The following is a 21,299-nucleotide window of genomic DNA, read 5'->3' on the forward strand; positions in this document are numbered from 1 at the left end:
GTATGCATTAAGATGTCTGTAAAATAATAAACATGGCCAAAACAAATGTAGACATTAATACATGCATTTCTATAGCTTATATATATATATATATACACATTTTTCCCCCCTACATTAAACAAATGAAGAATAAGAGCCCTCTCCCCTTTATCTGTGGTGATTTCTTTGTTAGGTCACAGCATTACAATGACGTAAACACAACACTTGAAATCTGTGGGTGGTAGTTTTATTTAACCTTTATTTTATCAGGGAGTCATACTGAGACCAAGGTCTCTTTTACAGATAAGCCATGAATTACACAAATTACAGAAAATACACACTGAACAAAAATATAAAGACAACATTTGGTCACGTTTCATGATCTGAAATTAAAAATCCCAGTCATTTTCCATACACACAAAAAGCTTATTTCTCTCAAATGTTGTGCACAAATTTGTTTATATCACTCCTTTGTTCATATTTCTCCTTTGCCAAGATAATCCATGCACCTGACAGGTGTGGACTATCAAGAAGCTAAACAGCATGACCATTACACAGATGCACTTTGTGCTGGGGCCAATAAAAGGCCACTTAAAAATGTGCAGATTTGTCACACAACACAATGACACAGATGTCTCAAATTTTGAGGGAGAGTGCAATTGACATGCTGACTGCAGTAATGTCTACCAGAGCTGTTTTCAGATAATGTAATGTTTATTTCTCTATCATAAACTGCCTCAAATGTTATTTTAGAGAATTTGGCAGTACATCCAACCGGCCTCACAACCACAGATCACGTGTAACCACGCCAGGCCAGGACCTCCCCATCTGGCTTTTTCACTGGGATCGTCTGAGGTGGGGCGGATGAGGAGTATTTCTGTCTGTAATAAAGCCCTTTTGTGGGGAAAACTCATTCTTGGCTATCCAGTGGTTGGCTGCCAAGTGGGTGGGCCTATGCCCTCCCAGACCCACCCATTGCTGCACCCCTGCCCAGTCATGTGAAATCTATAGATTAGGGCATTTGAATTGACTGATTTCCTTATATTAACTGTAACTCAGTAAAATATTTCAAGTCGTTGCATGTTATATTTTTGTTCACTATAAATACAAAATGCAAGCACAAAGAAAAACGCAATCATAAAAAACAAAACATATTCATAAACAGTAATAAGGTCCTCAATCAGCTTTCTGAATTGCCTTAGAGACACCACAACATTGTTCCACAAATAAGGTGTAAGAAAAGGTGATATACCTAACTCAGTAGACTAGAGACCAAAGGAATTTCCAGAGTTCACCTCACTGAGCCCAGGTGTGGTAACTTGTATGTCTAAATTTTGATGTTTGGTACAGTGAGACTTTTTGTAAAAGGGCTTTATGAATGAAAACATAGCAATCTATCAACCTACGTGACGTCAAAGCGAGCCAACCAACTTTCTGGTAGAGAATGCAGTGATGAGTACTAAAATTGTTGCCTAGGAACTTGATCAATATGGACACCGTCCAAAGTACATATGCTTAAATCAGAGTTATTTTTATGCGCTCTAGAGCGCAAAAAACATACTTCATTTTACCTGCATTCTATACTAATTTCAGGTCAAAAAAGTTTTTCTGTAATATAAGTTCAGATAGAGCCTGGTCAACTGTGGGGTCAATAGCATACACAACAGTATCATCGGCATACCAGCAAGTTACAACATTTTACAAACAAGTCGATATTGTTATTTTTTATTATTTTTTAATTTAACTAGGCAAGTCAGTTAAGAACAAATTCTTATTTACAATGACGGCCTACCGGGGAACAGTGGGTTAACTGCCTTGTTCAAGGGCAGAACGACAGATTTGTACCTTGTCAGCTCGGGGATTCGATCCAGCAACGCTCTAACCACTAGGCTACCTGCCACCCCAGTAGCCTAGCCTATGTAAACAGTAAAAAGTACAGGACCCAGAATCAACCCCTGCGGGACACCTTTCATAATATCCAGGAAACCTGATTTAATACCATCAGTAGATACACATTGAGTTCTATCTAGTGATTTTTAAACCAGTTACATGCAGCCTGATCTAAGACAATTGAGGAAAGCATCTGAATTATCAGTGAGTGTCGCCACTCAGTTTTAGTTTAAAATTTTAATGTCACATGCACAGGATACAGCAGGTGTAACACCGTACAGTGAAATGCTTAACTTATGAGCTCTTTCCCAACAATGCACAATAATAGATTAGAAATATAGATGTGAAATAAAACACGTGAACTGCTAGAGGAGAAAAAAAAGAAAAGAAACAGGAGAATGCAGTTAAAGTATACTATATACAGGTAAGTGCAGTTAAAGTATACTATATACAGGTAAATGGAGTTAAAGTATACTATATACAGGTGAATGGAGTTAAAGTATACTATATACAGGTGAATGGAGTTAAAGTATACTATATACAGGTGACTGGAGTTAAAGTATACTATATACAGGTGAAAGGAGTTAAGGTATACTATACAGGAGAATGCAGTTAAGGTATACTGTATACAGGAGAATGCAGTTAAATTATACTGTATACAGGTGAGTGCAGTTAAAGTATGCTGTATACAGTTGAGTGCAGTTAAGGTATACTGTATACAGGTGAGTGCAGTGCCAATACCATTGTTACAATGTGCAGGGGTACTGGAGTGACTGAGGTAGGGAATGTATGTGTAAACAAGGGGTAGCCCTTTCCTGCAGTCAAATGACTTAGTGGCCTGATGGGTGGAATGTTATTCATTTTTTTTCATAATTTCATATTTAATAGAACTTTATTTTGTTTTAACTGGAGAAAATCTGGTGTTTCTACATCAAACATTTTTGTTATATTTCAGACTTTTGTGATGTATATAAAGTGTAATATTGGGATGCAAACTCAAAATGTAATACATTTCAACTCCATATCTGACATGGTACAGATATCTTCTTTATTTAAGCCCATAACCATGTGTGAGGTGTATACTTTTGTTTCAAGGTAGATTTGTTGAAGACTACCAATAAACACTTTGTGTGACCCTGATTTAGCTCACTGCAGTAAAAGGTTAAAGTGGCTGGTAGCAGGATAAATACTGAAGGATAATAATAATCGTGACAAACAATGTAGCAGCATCGGATGGTAATATGAATCCCTATAATCAATCAAGCAATTATGGCAGCAGCATATGTGGTACGTGCATGGTAATGATTGAGTGTGAGTGTATGTGTGAGGTGTCAGTGGGGAGTGTGTGAGCATGGGTGCATGAGTGTGTGTATATTGGTATGTGTGTATACGTGAATGTGAAGAGTGTCAGTGTAGGTGTATGTGGCTAAGTGGTAGAGACCTGAGGATGGGCATAGAGTCCGTGCAGGTAGTCAGTGTGGATAGTCTGTGGAAGAGAGAGAGGGCAGGGGTAGTCAGCTATTCAAGTTTTATGCTATTAAACAGTCTTATGGCCTGAGAAAATAAGCTCTTTTGGAGCCTGTTGGTCCTCAACCCTATGCTCCAGTACCACCTGCTGGACGGGAGCAGAGGGAACAGTCCATGGCTCAGGTGGCTGGAGTCCTTTTCAGGCCTTTCTCAGACACCACCTGGCATGAATGTCTTGGATGGCTGGGAGCTCAGGTCTCTGTGTCAGGTAGAGACATGTTGTCGCCTAGTGGTTAAATAGTAGAACTTGAGATCTCTGAAATGTAATTACTTACTAATTGGAAATGTGTTATTTGCATATCCCAACTCTCCGTGATACACCCTCAGAGAGTGGGATCATTTATTTATTTAACCTTTTTTTAACTAGGCAAGTCAGTTAAGAACAACCTCTTGGCGCACAGATCCTTGTAACGGGATCATTTTCGTAAACAGCTGCTGAATTGCAGAGCGCCAAATTTAAAAAAAATTACAAAATATATTTATTTTCATGAAATCACAAGTGCAATAAACCAAAACACAGCTTAGCTTGTTGTTAATCCACCTATCGTGTCAGATTTTGAAAATACGCTTTACAGCGAAAGCAATCCAAGCGTTTGTGAGTTTATCGATCACTAGACAAAACATTACGAACAGCTAGCAGCAATGTAGATTGGTCACGAAAGTCAGAAAAGCAATAAAATTAATCGCTTACCTTTGATGATCTTCGGATGTTTGCACTCACGAGACTCCCAGTTACACAATAAATGTTCCTTTTTTATACCAAAAACCTCCATTTGGTTGGTGCGTTATGTTTAGAAATCAACAGGCTCGAGCGGTCATGAAGGGCAGATGAAAATTCCAAATAGTATCCGTAAAGTTCGTAGAAACATGTCAAACGTTTTAATAATCAATCCTCAGGTTGTTTTTAACATAAATAATAAATAATATTTCAACCGGACGGTAAACTATTCAATAAAAGAGATAAAGAAAATGTCAAGCTACAACTTTCGCGCACATTAACTAATCGAAGAACATTCAGCTATCCACTGACGCGTTTTGATAAATCTCGCTAGTTTTTCAGAATAAAAGCTTGAAACTATGTCTAAAGACTGTTCACACCCTGTGGAAGTCATTGGAAAAGGAATCTGGTTGATATCCCTTTAAATGGAGGAACGGCAGGCAATGGAACAGGGATTTTTCAAAATAAGAGGCACTTCCGGGTTGGATTTCCTCAGGTTTTCGCCTGCAAAATCAGTTCTGTTATACTCACAGACAATATTTTTGACAATTTTGGAAACTTTAGAGTGTTTTCTATCCTAATCGGTCAATTATATGCATATTCTAGCATCTGGGCCTGAGAAATAGGCAGCTTACATTGGGAACGTTATTTTTTCCAAACATAAAAATTCTGCCCCCTAGCTTCAAGAGGTATGAAGAACAAATTCTTATTTTACAATGTCAGCCTACCCCGGCCAAAACCTTCCCTAACCCGAACGACGCTGGGTCAATTGTGCGCCGCCCTATGAGACTCCCGGTCACGGCCGGTTGTGTGTGACGCCTCTAGCACTGAGATGTAATGCCTTAGACCGCTGCGCCACTTGGGAGCCTTTAATGGCCAGGGTCTGCCATTAACAACAGCATGTCACGTTCCTGACCTGTTTTCTGTTGTTTTGTATGTGTGTGATGGTCAGGGCGTGAGTTTTGGGTGGGCAGTCTATGTTTTCTGTTTCTATGTTGGTTTTGGGTTGCCTGGTATGGCTCTTAATTAGAGGCAGGTGTTTTGCGTTTTCCTCTAATTGAGAGTCATATTAAGGTAGGGTGTTCTCACTGTTTGTTTGTGGGTGATTGTCGTCCGTGTCTGTGTCTGCGCACCACACGGGACTGTAGCGTTTGTTCGTTCGTTTGGTATAGTCTGTACCTGTTCCTACGTGCTTCGTGTTTTATGTAAGTACTCTCGTTTAGGTCTGTCTATTTCTTTTTGTTGTTTTGTAAAATTATCAAGTGTTCTTCGTGTGTTTAGTTTCGTCTTGTTAATAAAGTATCATTATGTATTCACAACCCGCTGCATGTTGGTCGAATCACTACTCCTCCTCTTCGCATGAAGAGGGGGAGGAACACCGTTACACAGCAACCCTGGAGCAAGTGGTTTGCTCAAGGGCCCAGTGCTCTAACCGCTAGGCTACCTGCTACCCTACTCATTTACTGATCTCTTTAATTAAAATTAAGTCATATAATTCGACATAACCCGACATGTAAGCGTTTTTTATATAAAATTGTGGATCTGACTGTTTTCATAATATTTTTTCTAGTAAACAATCTCAATCAAAACTTTTTCAAATAACTTTTTGCCGCGCTGCAGACGGCTAGGTAAAACCCTTGGCTTTGTGTGAGGAAGAAGATACAGAAGAGAAAGCTATGATGTAACCTCGAATATATGTAGACAAAGCTTTTGTCTGTGATGTCAAAGTCACTGTAAAACTGCAATAAGAAATAGGCATATGAACTGTTTAGCTTATTTATTGTGTATTTATTCATGACTCTAGCATCTTGAGTTCCTACTAGTTTGACTTATTATGACTAATTTATTAGCCTAATAAAGGATGCAAGACAGTGACGACTGATGAGGGATCAAAGTAGCCTCTCCTGTGTGCCTCCATAAAAACCTATTTGTGATGTCATAAAGGTAGCCCATGATGAAGCAGGTAGCCCTAAATTAACAGAGCCCGCAAATATTGTCCTCCAATCATCATCACTCGATTTGGATCAGAGTGTGAATTACGGGGGACCAGGGATGTAACAGACCCCCTGAATGTTACGAGTTACCTAAATGCAACATAGTAAAACTTTGGGAGGGGGTCTTTCAATTATGCTAATTGAACCATTCTCCTATTTATTTAAAATGCAATTCAAATCAAATTGTATTTGTCACATGCGCTGAATACAACAGGTGTAGACCTTAATGTGAAATGCAGTTTTAAGAAAATATTTACTAAATAAAAGAAAATTGATAAAGTAACACAATAAAATAACATTAATGAGGCTATATACAGGGGGTACCGGTACTGAGTCAATGTGCGGGGATACAGGTTAGTTGAGGTAATTTGTACGTGTAGGTAGGGGTAAAGTGACTATGCATAGATAATAAACAGCAAGTAGCAGCAGCGTAAAAACAAAGGGGGGGGTCAATGAAAATAGTCCGGGTGGTCATTTGATTAATTGTTCAGCAGTCTTATGGCTTTGGGGTAGAAGCTGATAAGGAGCCTTTTGGACCCAGACTTAGCGCTCCGGTACCGCTTGCCGTGTGATAGCAGAGAGAAAAGTCTATGATGGGTGACTGGAGTCTTTTTTTGGGGGTCTTCCTCTGACACCACCTAGTATATAGGTCCTGGATGGCAGGAAGCTTGGCCCCAGGGATGTACTGGGCTGTACGCACTAACCTCTGTAGCACCTTACGGTCGGATGCCAAGCAGTTGCCAGACCAGACAGTGATGTAACCGGTAAGGATGCTATCGATGGTGCAGCTGTAGAACTTTTTGAGGATCTGAGGATGTGTGTTTGGACCATGATAGTTTGTTGTACTGCTACAGTGGTAAATATTAAAATAAAAGCTTATTCCAAATTAAACAAACATAATTATGACTTACTGTATGTCTGGATTTGATTTAAAGCTCTGATCAGCATGAAAATTCAAACCTGATGCTACCTGAGCCTGATGAGTCATATATTATACAGTATACATTTTATGAGCCCTACATTATCAACATTTAATGAGCCCAAGCCCAAAAAAGCTCAAATTATTGTCCAATACATATATGATTCATTCATAGGCTACTGCACATTACGCAAAACAGAAAAGCCCATAGATGTAGCTAGCTATATGCTTTATTGGGTAAATAAATGAAACTAGCTCCAGTAGGCACATTTTTGGAGTTTAAACTGTATTACTATACTGTATTGTACTATATGGACTGGAATTCGTTCAAACCATGATAAAACAGAAGAGAACATGCGATTCTGGTGCAGCACATGCGGCCTACTGTAAGGATTGACACTGGTAGAGACGAGAAGCAGGTACACGGAGTGAACATTTAATAGCAACGAACATGGAACAGGACAGGACAGCGTCTGGACATGAACAAATAACAACATTAATGCTGACACAGGGAACAAACGGGGGAGCAGACAGTTATAGAGGGGGTAATCAACAAGGTAATGGAGTCCAGGTGAGTCCAATATTGCGCAGCTGCGCATAATGATGGTGACAGGTGTGCATAATGAAGGGCAGCCTGGCGCCTCGAGCGCCAGAGAGGGAGAGCGGGAGCAGGCGTGACAGTACCCCCCCCTCTAGGGGCACCACCCGGCATCCCACCTAGGCGAGCCTGGTGGGCCGGCTGAGGCAAGGGCGCTGGACAAGCCGGCTGGGGGCGTAGAAGCCCGACGAGCCGGGTGAGGCGTGGGAGCCTGATGAACCGGCACAGGTGTGAAAGCCTGACGATCCCGCTGAGGCGTGGGAGCCTGACGAACCGGCACAGGTGTGAAAGCCCGACGAGCCGGCTGAGGCGTCGGAGCTTGATGGGCCGGCTGAAGCATGACGTGGGGTGGGCGCCTGATGAGCCCACCGAGGCAAGAAGACCTCTTGAGCCAGCTAAAGCGTGGAAGCCCGTAGAGCTAGCTGAAGCACACCTGGACCCGATGTCACCAACCAAAACAAAAACAAAAACTCCCTGATGCTTCTTTTCGTGCTGTCAGCATTCTGTAAGGATCGACGCTGGTAGAGACGATAAGCAGGTACAGGGAGTGAACATTTAATAGGAACAGGACAGGACAGCATCTGGACATGAACACATAAAGACATTAATGCTGACACAGGGAACAAATTGGGGAGCAGACAGTTATATAGAGGATATTAAACAAGGTACGTGTTGGCTTTTCATAGCCGATCATTAAGAGTATCTCTACCGCTCTTGCGGTCTCTAGAGAGTTGAAAACAGCAGGTCTGGGACATGTAGCACGTCCGGTGAACAGGTCAGGGTTCCATAGCCGCAGGCAGAACAGTTGAAACTGGAGCAGCAGCACGGCCAGGTGGACTGGGGACAGCAAGGAGTCATCAGGCCAGGTAGTCCTGAGGCATGGTCCTAGGGCTCAGGTCCTCCGAGAGAAAGAAAGAGAGAAAGAGAGAATTAGAGAGAGCATACTTAAATTCACACAGGACACCGGATAAGACAGGAGAAGTACTCCAGATATAACAAACTGACCCTAGCTCCGCGACACAAACTACTGCAGCATAAATACTGGAGGCTGAGACAGGAGGGGTCAAGATACACTGTGGCCCCATCCGATGATACCCCCGGACAGGGCCAAACAGGAAGGAAATAACCCCAACCACTTTGCCAAAGCACAGCCCCCACACCACTAGAGGGATATCTTCAACCACCAACTTACCATCTTGAGACAAGGCCGAGTATAGCCCACAAAGATCTCCGCCGCGCCACAACCCAAGGGGGGGGGGGGCGCCAACCCAGACAGGAAGATCACGTCAGTGACTCAACCCACTCAAGTGACGCACCCCTCCTAGGGACGGCATGACAGAGCACCAGTAAGCCAGTGACTCAGCCCCTGTAATAGGGTTAGAGGCAGAGAATCTCAGTGGAGAGAGGGGAACCGGCCAGGCAGAAACAGCAAGGACGGTTCGTTGCTCCAGAGCCTTTCCGTTCACCTTCACACTCCTGGGCCAGACTACACTCAATCATATGACCCACTGAAGAGATGAGTCTTCAGTAAAGACTTAAAGGTTGAGACCGAGTCTGCGTCTCTCACATGGGTAGGCAGACCATTCCATAAAAATTGAGATCTATAGGAGAAAGCCCTGCCTCCAGCTTTGCTTAGAAATTCTAGGGACAAATTAGGAGGCCTGCGTCTTGTGACCGTAGTGTATGTGTAGGACCAAATTGGGACCAAATCGGAAAGATAGGTAGGAGCAAGCCCATGTAATGCTTTGTAGGTTAGCAGTAAAACCTTGAAATCAGCCCTTGCCTTAACAGGAAGCTAGTGTAGGGAGGCTAGCACTGGAGTAATATGATCAAATTTTGGGGTTCTAGTCAGGATTCTAGCAGCCGTATTTAGCACTAACTGAAGTTTATTTTGTGCTTTATCCGGGTAGCCTGAAAGTAGAGCATTGCAGTAGTCTAACCTAGAAGTAACAAAAGCATGGATTAATTTTTCTGCATCATTTTTGGACAGAAAGTTTCAGATTTTTGCACTGTTACGTAGATGGGAAAAAGCTGTCCTTGAAACAGTCTTGATATGTTCGTCAAAAGAGAGATCAGGGTCCAGAGTAACGCCAAGGTCCTTCACAGTTTTATTTGAGACGACTACAACCATCAAGATTAATTGTCAGATTCAACAGAAGATCTTTTTGTTTCTTGGGACCTAGAACAAGCATCTCTGTTTTGTCCGAGTTTAAAAGTAGAACGTTTTCAGCCATCCACTTCCTTATGTCTTAAACACAGGCTTCTAATGAGGGCAATTTTGGGGCTTCACCATGTTTCATTGAAATGTACAGCTGTGTGTCATCCGCATAGCAGTGAAAGTTAACATTATGTTTTCGAATGACATCCCCAAGAGGTAAAATATATAGTGAAAACAATAGTGGTCCTAAAACGGAACCTTGAGGAACACCGAAATGTACAGTTGATTTGTCAGAGGACAAACCATTCACAGAGACAAACTGATATCTTTCCGACAGATAAGCTCTAAACCAGGCCAGAACTTGTCCGTGTAGACCAATTTGGGTTTCCAATCTCTCCAAAAGAATGTGGTGATCGATGGTATCAAAGGCAGCACTAAGGTCTAGGAGCACGAGGACAGATGCAGAGCCTCGGTATGACGCCATTAAAAGGTAATTTACTACCTTCACAAGTGCAGTCTCAGTGCTATGATGGGGTCTAAAACCAGACTGAAGCATTTCGTATACATTGTTTGTCTTCAGGAAGGCAGTGAGTTGCTTTTTCATTTTTTTCATTTTTTTTTGAGAGGAATGGAAGATTCGATATAGGCCGATAGTTTTTTATATTTTCTGGGTCAAGGTTTGGCTTTTTCAAGAGAGGCTTTATTACTGCCACTTTTAGTGAGTTTGGTACACATCCGGTGGATAGAGAGCCGTTTATTATGTTCAACATAGGAGGGCCAAGCACATGAAGCAGCTCTTTAAGTAGTTTAGTTGGAATAGGGTCCAGTATGCAGCTTGAAGGTTTAGAGGCCATGATTATTTTCATCATTGTGTCAAGAGATATAGTACTAAAACACTTAAGTGTCTCTCTTGATCCTAGGTCCTGGCAGAGTTGTGCAGACTCAGGACAGCTGAGCTTTGGAGGAATACGCAGATTTAAAGAGGAGTCCGTAATTTGCTTTCTAATGATCATGATCTTTTCCTCAAAGAAGTTCATGAATTTATTACTGCTGAAGTGAAAGCCATCCTCACTTGGGGAATGCTGCTTTTTAGTTAGATTTGCGACAGTATCAAAAATAATTTTTTAATTGTTCTTATTTTCCTCAATTAAGTTGGAAAAGTAGGATGATCGAGCAGCAGTGAGGGCTCTTCGATACTGCACGGTACTGTCTTTCCAAGCTAGTCGGAAGACTTCCAGTTTGGTGTGGAGCCATTTCCGTTCCAATTTTCTGGAAGCTTGCTTCAGAGCTCGGGTATTTTCTGTATACCAGGCAGCTAGTTTCTTATGACAAATGTTTTTAGGTTTTAGGGGTGCAACTGCATCTAGGGTATTGCGCAAGGTTAAATTGAGTTCCTCAGTTAGGTGGTTAACTGATTTTTGTCCTCGGGTAGGCAGAAGGAGTCTGGAAGGGCATCAAGGAATCTTTGTGTTGTCTGAGAATTTATAGCACGACTTTTGATGCTCCTTGGTTGGGGTCTGAGCAGATTATTTGTTGCGATTGCAAACGTAATAAAATGGTGGTCCGATAGTCCAGGATTATGAGGAAAAACATTAAGATCTACAACATTTATTCCATGGGACAAAACTAGGTCAAGAAGACTCGAGGCTGTAATTGCTGCCGAAGGTGCTTCAACAAGTACTGAGTAAAGGGTCTGAATACTTGTGCAAATGTGATATCTGTTAATTTTAAAATAAATTTGCAAAAATTTCAAAAAACTGTTTTTGCTTTGTCACTATTGGGTATTGTGTGTAGATTGATGAGGGGAAAAAACGATTTAATACGTTTTAGAATAAGGCTGCAATGTAAAATAAATGTGGAACAAGTCAAGGGGTCTGAATACTTTCCGAATGCACTGTATATAGATGTCCTAGCCTACCCTTTTCAGGAAATGCATTCAATGCAGTATTAGCCTTACATTTAGCTAATTAATGACGGGTTATACATAATAAGCGTTTAACTTATAGCCTCTGTCTCTTGCGCATTACGCAATCGTATTTTGGATGCAATTTCAAGGGAGTTGGAGAGAGAGAGAGAGACTGTGAGAGTGCTCGCATGTCCACTGATTTAAAGCAACAATATTTGAGTGATAGGCGTTTTAAAACTTTGCAGCTGCAATGTAAAAAATTATTATCTTTAAATGAATAAACAAGTTGACCCCCTTGAAAGCCAGATGGAGATGGGTAAATGAGACGCGCATTCGGTCTTTATATTACTGTAGCTTAGGCTATACTGCAGCAAATGTAGGCCTACGTCTATATGCATTGTGAACTACACTTTATAATGCAATGTGCTGTCTGCCCCCACCGTTTGATTCATCATGCAGAGGCTGTAGAGAAGCCAGATTTAGACATTGCATATCATTTAATAGTTCCAATTCATGCCATGCTGTTCACATAAATTATTTATTATAATTTACCAGTTTCTCGCAGTTATTTATCCCCGGGAAAAGGGAGTTGTTTTGGGTGCTAAATCCCGTGTCAATCTCGGTAACCGGGGGCCTGTTGCACAAAAGTAGAATTAAGACATCCGGGATAAATGACTCAGCTGAGCTCAATGAAGCCAAAACATGTGCGTCCAGGCTTAATTGGTTGCACAAAGACCAAGCCAGGATGAGCAGACACGGATTCATTAAACCAGGTGAAACCAATCCTGGATAGGTGCGCGCTCACGGCTCACTCAAATAGACCCCGCCACAGATCACAGATTAACTGATTTACCATGGCAACTAGAGCCGCGTACTTTTCCCCGTCGGAAGCACAAATCCTCATGGAGGCATACGAGGAGGTAAAAGATATAATTAAGAAGAAAGGCAACACCGCCACAGTGATAAAGCAAAGAGAAAAAGCGTGGCAAAGTATTGCAGACCGCCTGAATGCGTAAGTAGTGCACAATTACACAGTCACCGCTCCGCTGAAACATCACAATTACAATTCAAATATTTAATTCACATCTCCAAAAATGCAGTTGTACTGTAATTATGAAACGGTTAAATTTTTAATTGAAATGCACTGCAGATATGAGTGAAATTGTGTAAAGTAACTCCATCACACTGTATAAAGCTATGATAAATTTTTTGATATTTTTACTGAAAACAAGACAAAAATACCAAGTAATTTTTTGCAGTGTGACTCCATTAAATGTGTGTGTGTGTGTGTGTGTGTGTGTGTGTAGATTAAACACGAACGGGCCAAAACGGACATGGCAGCAGGTCAAAATCAAATACAAGAACATTCTGCAGAATGGTATGGTCCCTGACTAATATTTAACAAAGCACAAGCATATATTGTACCCAGAAGGTGCCTGCTCACACATTGTCTGTACTGTTTTAGCAGTGAAAAAGAATACCCACAGACAAGGCACGGGTGGTGGGTCACCAAAGGCTGACCTTACCCCAGCAGAGGACATGGCCTTGGAGCTAAATAAAGGCAGGCCCGTCTTAGAGGGGATCCCTGGGGGGAAAGAGACGAGCATAGGTTCCTCCCAAGATGCCACCCGCTTCATTCAAGGTATGTCCTTCCATCTCTACATGGGATACAACCACATTCATATTGAATCAATTTGGACTGTCTGACTTTGATTTACCTATTGCCTTGCAGTGTCTGGCAGCACTGTGTTCCTGTTAGAGCCACCAGCACAAGCACCAGACGATGCTGATCCAGTGAGTACTCCATCAAAGGCATACTGTAGGCCTGGCATGTCTTGTCTACTAGCTTCAATATGAATCCGATTAAATGTGATAGGGTGAAGGCCCCAGTGCAGCAGCAACAGCACATGATGGAGACGATGATGAGGAGGAGACCATCTCTCTGGATTCCAGAAGGCATGAGGTATCATGTTAAGACTGTGAAAGTACTATTTACTCTACAATGGTGAGGAGTCCTCATCAAAATCAAAAAATCTAATTTCTTTTACAGGACCCAGATGCTATACAGTGGGAAAACCAGCCTGGCAACATAGTGCGTATTAATAAAATGACACCACATCCTGCCAAATTCCAGCTGCGCTAATTGTATTGTGTTCACAGAGCTCACAAGCTATCAGAAAGTTGTATGGCAACCACCTCCGGCACCAAATAGAACTGGCAGACATAGACATTCAGTACAAGAAGAAAAAGATGGAAAATCTTGCACTGGAGTCCGAAATAAAAAAGAGGACAATTAGGAAACTGGACCTTGAAATAAAAAAACTTGAGAGGGAGGTGAGATATGCCTTCAATGTACACTGTATGCTAACTGTAACACAAATGTATTAATCATTATTTTTCTTTCCTCCCCCAGCTCCAAGAAGATGACACAGCTCAAAATAAAAATTAGGTATATTCTCGTAAAGTCAAGTGAGCCATGACATATGAGCTCTTATTGTGAGCACACAGGACGGTGGCATCTTTCTAAGGTTTTTTTTATTTTCCCAGCAATCAGTACAACCAAGTCATCGTTATAAGGCATCGCCCTCTTTTGCCCACCCCCCCAGCACCAGGTGTGGCCACTAGCCTACATGAAGGCCCAAAATTGTGTGTTCCTTTCTGCTCTGACAATGGCATGCCCATTCGTGCGAGATGTGGTGGATGAAGAAGCACTTGTGCTGAGGAGAGCCTTCAGGCGAGAAAGGGTCTTCAGGGACCGGTTGGACCCACTGGCCTTCCCTGATGACCATCTAAATGAAAGATACAGGTTTTCTGCAGATGGCATCAGGTATCTATGCAGACTACTGGGTCCCAGGATTAAGCACCGCACTGCACGGAGCCATGCACTGAGTGTGGAGCAAATGGTTTGTGTGGCCTTGCGCTTTTTTGCTAGTGGAGCCTTCCTGTACTCAGTGGGGGATGCAGAACAGCTGAACAAGGCCACAATTTGCCGCACAATAAGGAGTGTGTGTCTGGCTATCAAAGCATTAGCAGATGTCTTCATCTCCTTCCCTGGCCACAGAAGACTCTGTGACATCAAAGAGGAGTTCTATAGGATTGCAGGTAAGAGGATCTACAAATTACAGGACAACTGTTAACACATAGTAGGATACTCATTACTTTGTGTGACAGGTTTCCCCAATGTCATTGGTGCAGTGGACTGCACACACATAAGGATAAAAGCCCCCTCAGGTGCCCATGAGGCCGATTTTGTGAATAGGAAATCCTTTCACAGCATTAATGTTCAGGTGAACATAACTTTTTGATATTGTCCATTGACGAACACTCTGCATTGCCAGTGATGTGCATTGATTGGTGTAATATTCCTCATCTTATGATTTCAGATGGTCTGCAATGCTGACTGTGTGATCAGCAATGTTGTGGCAAAATTCATTTTGGCATCATTTTGGCATCATTGTGGCATCCATTCATTTGTCTGTTCAGTTGATGTGTATGGATTTGTCCTGCATTTATTTTAGTGTGCAGACATGCAGGGTGTGTTATATACAGACCTTTGAATGTGTATGTATCATTTTGTATAATATGCTTGGATTCTGTGCTTTCCATCTTGTAGAGTCACTGTGACTTCAGTTTCGAAAGGAGCTGACGGTTTACCTGCTTTGTTTTGTCCTTATTCAATAAAGGAACATAATGTTACACATTGTGTTTTTATATTCATATGGAATGTGTATTTGTTTATATGACAGAGTACTAGGGCCACACTGAAGAAAAAGGATAAAGTCATACATTTATGAGGCTGGTTCTTTCTGCAGAAAAACTACATTGTTTTTACAGTTTTGATACTTATGACAATGTGATACTTAATATTCTGGCACATCAGCATGTCTTTGTTTATGAAACCATACTGAAGTACAATTTCACGAAATGCCCCACATCTGTCATTTTAACTGTCCTCCTTTAAAACAACTGGTTACAATATTATTACTTGTGTTTTTTTCCCCTCTGTGGCCCTAATATTCTATCATTTTATATATAGCCTTATAGTCTATGGGAAACTGTAAATTATCTAATGATAGCAACATCATCTAAAAATTATTATCCAAAATCATTGAAATTATTGATCACAAACGTTTAAATAATGACAGTGGGTCTAGTTATGTGATAACAATGTATAGTGAGCAGTGAAATAACTATTGGTTTCCATTTGTGGTGACTGCTGACTGACATTAGGGATGAGATTAAATAGATCCTGGAATTTAGCCTGGTCTGGAGCAGGCTAGCTCCACAGAATAAATCTCCATGGTAATTTATACCATAACATATCCTCCTGCCCCCTATCCATCTTTAGTGCAACCGGATTACGGATCAATTGAGCCAGGATCACCAAGATATCCTGGCTTAATCCCTTATCCTAGTTTTGTGCAACAGGCCCCGGGTTCCCACCATTCAACCCTACTCCTGTTGTCTTCTTCTGTGTTCACAAACACAGGAAGTGCAGCCACGAGCTGAAAAGCTGGTGTAGTCTGCCTGTAATGTAATGTAGTCTGCCTGTACTTATGCACTATACAAACAAGCAGTGGTGGAAAAAGTACCCAATTGTCATACTTGAGTCATTTCTATGAAGGTACCTGTACTTTTACTCAAGTAAAACTGAAAGTCACCTAGTAATATACTACTTGAGTAAAAGTCAAAAACTATTTGGTTTTAAATATACTTAAGTATCAAAAATAAATGTAATTGTTAAAGTATACTTAAGCATCAAAAGTAAAAGTATAAATCATTGCAAATTCCTTAAGCAAACCAGACAGCACCATTTTTTTTTACGGATAGATAGGCGCACACTCCAACACTCCAACATAATTTAAAAACGACGCTTGTGTCTTTAGTCCACCAGATCAACAGTAAGGATGACCAGGGATGTTCTCTTGACAAGTGTGTGAATTGGACCATTTCCCTGTCCTGCTAAGCGTTAAACATGTTTTTATTTAAATTGTTTTATTTCACCTTTATTTAACCAGATAGGCCAGTTGAGAAGCAATCACAGGTGTTGATCGGGAGAGCTAAGACAACAACGGGTAAATGGCGATGAAGAGCGGGTCAGTTAGGTACATACAGGGCCTGAGTTCGAGGCTGGGGCCAACAGATAAACAAAATGATGTACCGTGTTATTGAAACAGTCCAGGGGGCATCAGCTGTGTAGCCGAGTGATCAAAGGGTCCAATGAACAGCAATAGGTAAGTCAGGGGCCGTTCGGTAGTCACTACTACGCTAGGAGAGTGGTGGACACGGCATTCAGAAAGCTAGAGGGCTGGGGCTAGCAGATAGTTCTTCGGCGACATCGTAACGGAATAGCCTGTTGAGACCACATCGGGCGATTACGTCCGCAGACCAGTCGTGATGGACAATAAAGGGTCCATTTAATGAGTACTTTTGGGTGTCAGGGAAAAGGGTTCTAACCATGTGTGTGACAAATAAAATTTGATTTGAAAATGTATAGAATAAAAAGTACATTATTTTCTTTAGGAATGTAGTGAAGTAAAAGTACAAGTTGTCAAAAATATAAATAGTAAAGTACAATTACCCCAAAAAACGACTTACTTTAAAGTATTTTTACTTAAGTACTTTACACCACTGCAAACAAGTAGTAAAAACTACCTGATTACTACTGATAAGCCTGTGTAGTAAAGCTGTAGTGTTTTGACTACTTATTTACTACCAACATCAAGTAGTAAAAATACTGTACTTACCTGATTACTACTGTTTTCCTACTGAACACTACAAAACTATACTTGTGTATCTTGACTAGTGCATAAACTATGCATTCACAACACAATTCCTACAACGCTCTACTCAGAAAATGCCTTAAATTCCGTGACCCGGAAGTGAATGGGAAGTGGGCTGTATTTTACGTGGGGGTGACGGGAGTAGTGAGGTTTTTCGGGATTAAGGTTAGTTAAGAGAATATAGCAGTATAGATATGGCATGACCGGCCTCACATTCCAGTACAGTAGGCGGCGGTGTATGCACCTGTCAATTGGTTGCGATTCGCCTTTTTAGTGTTGCTTAACGAGACGCTGTTTTTTTTGTTCCAGTGCTAGCAACCAGGGTCCGTTCATATATAGCTCAGTGCTAGCAAGCTCGTAATTCAGGTAACTAGCAAACTAAATTTGCATTCCCTGAACATGTCTAAAATACAGTTGTTCAGAGTGTTTCTCAACCAGCGATTAACAGCGGCTGCTGAGGAGATATTCGGGGCAGTTGAACAAACGATAGCACAGTACCAGGAAGAATGTTCCCGTACAAAGGAGGAGAACGACCGTCTACAGAAACGGTTGGATATCGTAATTCAACCTGAAATTAAGGTACACCGAGCAGGTTTGTCGCTTTAACTGTCATTTTCTGTCAATAATCCTGTTTTCCTGAAAGCGCCACTCGAAAATTCCTCTAGAAAGGAATTACACCAGTTTATAGGCAAATTGATAGGGTTCTAACGATGAATTTAGCCTTAAGATGCCTTTGGGAAACCTGTCCCAGCGCAACAGACCAATGGTTCTAACGATACATTTATCCTTAAAATGCCTTTGGGAAACCGGGCCCAGATCAATGTCTATAAACTGTTATATAGCCTAATTCCTTGCTAAAGAGGAATTTTATAGTACAAGCCCTAACTACCCTTAGCGCCTATTGGCGATAGTATCAAAGACAGCACAGTGTGTTTGGTGGACAGTACAGTGGTGTCGTGACCCGGGATGATAGTTGCGCTCAGCTCAACGGTGGGATCGCTGTTTATTACATTTGAAGGGTGAATGTAGCACATGACGATGTGTGAAATGTACTCAATGGCTAGCTTTTGAGTGGCACGACCGGTAGAGACGCTTGAGGGAGTATGTGGTACTCTGTGAAGCAGAGGTCCAGTGGTCAAGCCAGGTATGTGCCGAATAGGGAGGAAGTGGTACCCGCTAAGCAAGCAGGGTGACATCCTTTAAGCACCACTGTATGTTTAGAAACTCTGTGATAGTATCTTATGGCCGGGGGAGTTTTGTTAAGAGCCTCGACACTTGCTCTAAACATTAACACACATTGCTTGCGGTACAGTTGTGAAAACATAAGGAATGTACAGTATATTTCATATCAGCGTGAATTTAAAAAAATAAATCACGGTTAAATTACTACACACCTTTTAGGATTAGATTTCCCACCCGGCCATATTCCCATGTGACAATGCTTGTTTACGGAAAACAGGTGGAAGACAGTCAACGTTCTGCTAATTAGCTATCTGTGTCTGATCATCTGTGTGTAAACGGAAGAAGGACGCCACAAATGTGTTGTTAAACAGTGTACAGTAAGTGCATATATTTTTTCTTTGTAATGTTAACCCCTTTTTTTGTGATATCCAATCGGTAGTTACAGTCTTGTCCCATCGCTACAACTCCCGTACGGACTCGGGAGAAGTGAAGGTGCGTCCTCAAAAACACAACCCCGCCAAGCCGCACTGCTTCTTGACACACTGCCCGCTTAACCCGGAAGCCAGCTGCACCAATGTGTCGGAGGGAACACTGTACAGCTGGCGACTGAAGTCAGCGTGCATGCGCCCGGCCGCCACACGGAGTCGCTAGAGTGCATGGGACAATGACATCCCAGCCGGCCAAACCCTCCCCTAACCCGGACAACGCTGGGCCAATTGTGCGACCCCTCATGGGTCTCACGGTCACGGACGGCTGCAACACAGCCCGGGATCAAACCCGGATCTGTAGTGGCGCCTCTAGCACGGCGATGCAATGCCTTAGACCGCTGTGCCACTCCGGAGGCCTTGTAAATTGATTTTGATGTAATATGAAGGGATGTTTTGTGGACCCCAGGAAGACTTGCTGATGCTTCTGCAAAAGATAATGGGGATCCAAATAATCATAAGACTATACGGAGTAAGGTTAGGTAGGCTCCTTTGGTCCATCATTGGGCTAGTACAGGCCTAGGCCTAAATCGAGCATTTGTGGGTTCATCCTCTTTTTTTCTTCTCTCCAGACATCCAGCAGCTCATTGTCTCTAAGGAAGAGGTTCCCCCTGAGCAGCAACACTGTGAGAAGGAATGGAGCCCCAATCTGGGGCAGGAGGTAAAAGAGGAACAGGAAGAACTCAGGACCAGTCAAGTGGAAGAGCAGCTTCAATGGCTGGAGGAAGAGTTCATATTCTCTTCTGCCTTTGTGAAAAGTCACTATGGTCAGGTTTCAAGTTGGAACTCACATTTTCCCAGCTCCTCAAATGAACAGATCACAGAATCTGATGGAGAGGACTACAGATTATTAGAACCAACCAGTGACTCCCAGACCCTCGCTACAGTTAATCTAGACTGTTCTGTAGCTAACTCCATGGGTTCTCTAGTTTGTCATATGAAAATGCATGCGAAGGACGCAGACGATAGTGGTGTGTGTGAAAAAAAGTTGATTCCACGGAGAGTATGCAAGATCACCTCCAAACTCATATTGACGCTAGGTTTTCTTGTGATGTTTGTAGTTAATGTTTTACTATGAGTAGTAAACTGAAAATGCATATGAGGTGCCATAGACGGAATCTACTTCCATGCCCCTTTTGTGGTAAATATTCCAACAGTGCAGCTAATCTGAAAGTACACATCAGGACCCACACAGGTGAGGAACCTTATCAGTGCCGTGATTGTGAGAAATGTGTCAGCTGTAAATCTAATCTGAAAAAACACATCAGATGTCACACAGGGGAGAAACCGTATCACTGTCCTGACTGTGGCAACGGATTTACTCAGTGCCCATATGGGTATGCATATGAGGATTCACACAGGGGAGAAACCGCATAGCTGTAGTGTATGTGGCAGGTCTTTTAGCAATGGCCCTCATCTTAAAGTGCACATGAGGACCCATACAGGTGAAAAACCATATAATTGCAGTCTTTGTGATAAATGTTTTAGTAGTCATTCTGGTCTGACAGTTCACACAAGGACTCACACAGGAGAGAAACCTTATATGTCCTTTATGCAAAAAAGGCTTTACATCAGCAAGTAATTTAAAGGCCCACAAAAAGTGCCATACTAAAAGTAAAAACCGTGTAGGTGTTATGGTTGTGGCAAATGCTTCACTACAAAGGAGTCCTAATGAAGGCATCAGTGGGAATAAATGAAATTGCTTTGTGGGGGAAAACCGCATCATTGAGGACTGAGAGAGACATTGTAGATACAATCTGTGAGGAGATATGCCTCAGTATACTGCTCTTGGTTGAATAAGATGAGACTGAATTTGTTTTTTAACTAGCGGAACATTGTAAGAAGCCCACATGTCAAACAGAGATCAGTTAGTAGATTTCTGAGCAACAGGAGTCACTGCCCAGTACCCATCATTAGGCATAATCTGATAGCTCAGAAAAAATCCTGCATGCATGGACCCATCTGATTCTGGGTGTTGGTGTTGAAATCTGCACATTACTTTTTCATTTATAGTTCTACACGTATTGTTCTTGTGGTCTAAAAATGTACCCACTGTATGTTATACATTTTTGTACTTAGCGCCTAGAGGTTGTAATTTTCTAGAAGGTATCACAGAATAAATGTCTGTTTACATTCAGAAGAGTTTCTACCTGGTCTATT

The 21,299-nt window shown here is 41.9% G+C and overlaps 2 protein-coding genes across 3 annotated transcripts; both read left to right on the forward strand.

Annotated features, from left to right (window-relative positions):
• The first annotated feature begins 11,220 nt into the window (after window positions 1-11,220).
• On the forward strand, window positions 11,221-14,758 carry LOC129818921 (uncharacterized). Of its 2 annotated transcripts, XM_055875275.1 has the most exons (8): window positions 11,221-13,067; window positions 13,155-13,331; window positions 13,422-13,483; window positions 13,566-13,652; window positions 13,740-13,781; window positions 13,850-14,023; window positions 14,103-14,138; window positions 14,237-14,758. In XM_055875275.1, the coding sequence occupies exons 1-7, from the start codon at window positions 12,887-12,889 to the stop codon at window positions 14,136-14,138; spliced, it is 759 nt and encodes a 252-aa protein (XP_055731250.1). In that variant the 5' UTR covers window positions 11,221-12,886; the 3' UTR covers window positions 14,237-14,758. The 2 variants fall into 2 exon arrangements, with proteins under 2 accessions (XP_055731250.1, XP_055731252.1); XM_055875277.1 differs by lacking the exon at window positions 11,221-13,067 and having other exon boundaries at window positions 13,087-13,331; window positions 13,850-14,138.
• Window positions 14,759-17,570: 2,812 nt separating this feature from the next.
• LOC129818922 (uncharacterized) lies at window positions 17,571-21,279 on the forward strand. Its single transcript, XM_055875278.1, has 2 exons — window positions 17,571-18,064; window positions 19,712-21,279. Exons 1-2 carry the CDS (start codon window positions 17,872-17,874, stop codon window positions 20,215-20,217), a joined length of 699 nt encoding a protein of 232 aa, XP_055731253.1. The 5' UTR covers window positions 17,571-17,871; the 3' UTR covers window positions 20,218-21,279.
• Window positions 21,280-21,299: the final 20 nt, after the last annotated feature.

This window comes from Salvelinus fontinalis, chromosome 21, assembly GCF_029448725.1.
Source record: "Salvelinus fontinalis isolate EN_2023a chromosome 21, ASM2944872v1, whole genome shotgun sequence".
Classification (NCBI taxonomy): Eukaryota; Metazoa; Chordata; class Actinopteri; order Salmoniformes; family Salmonidae; genus Salvelinus; species Salvelinus fontinalis.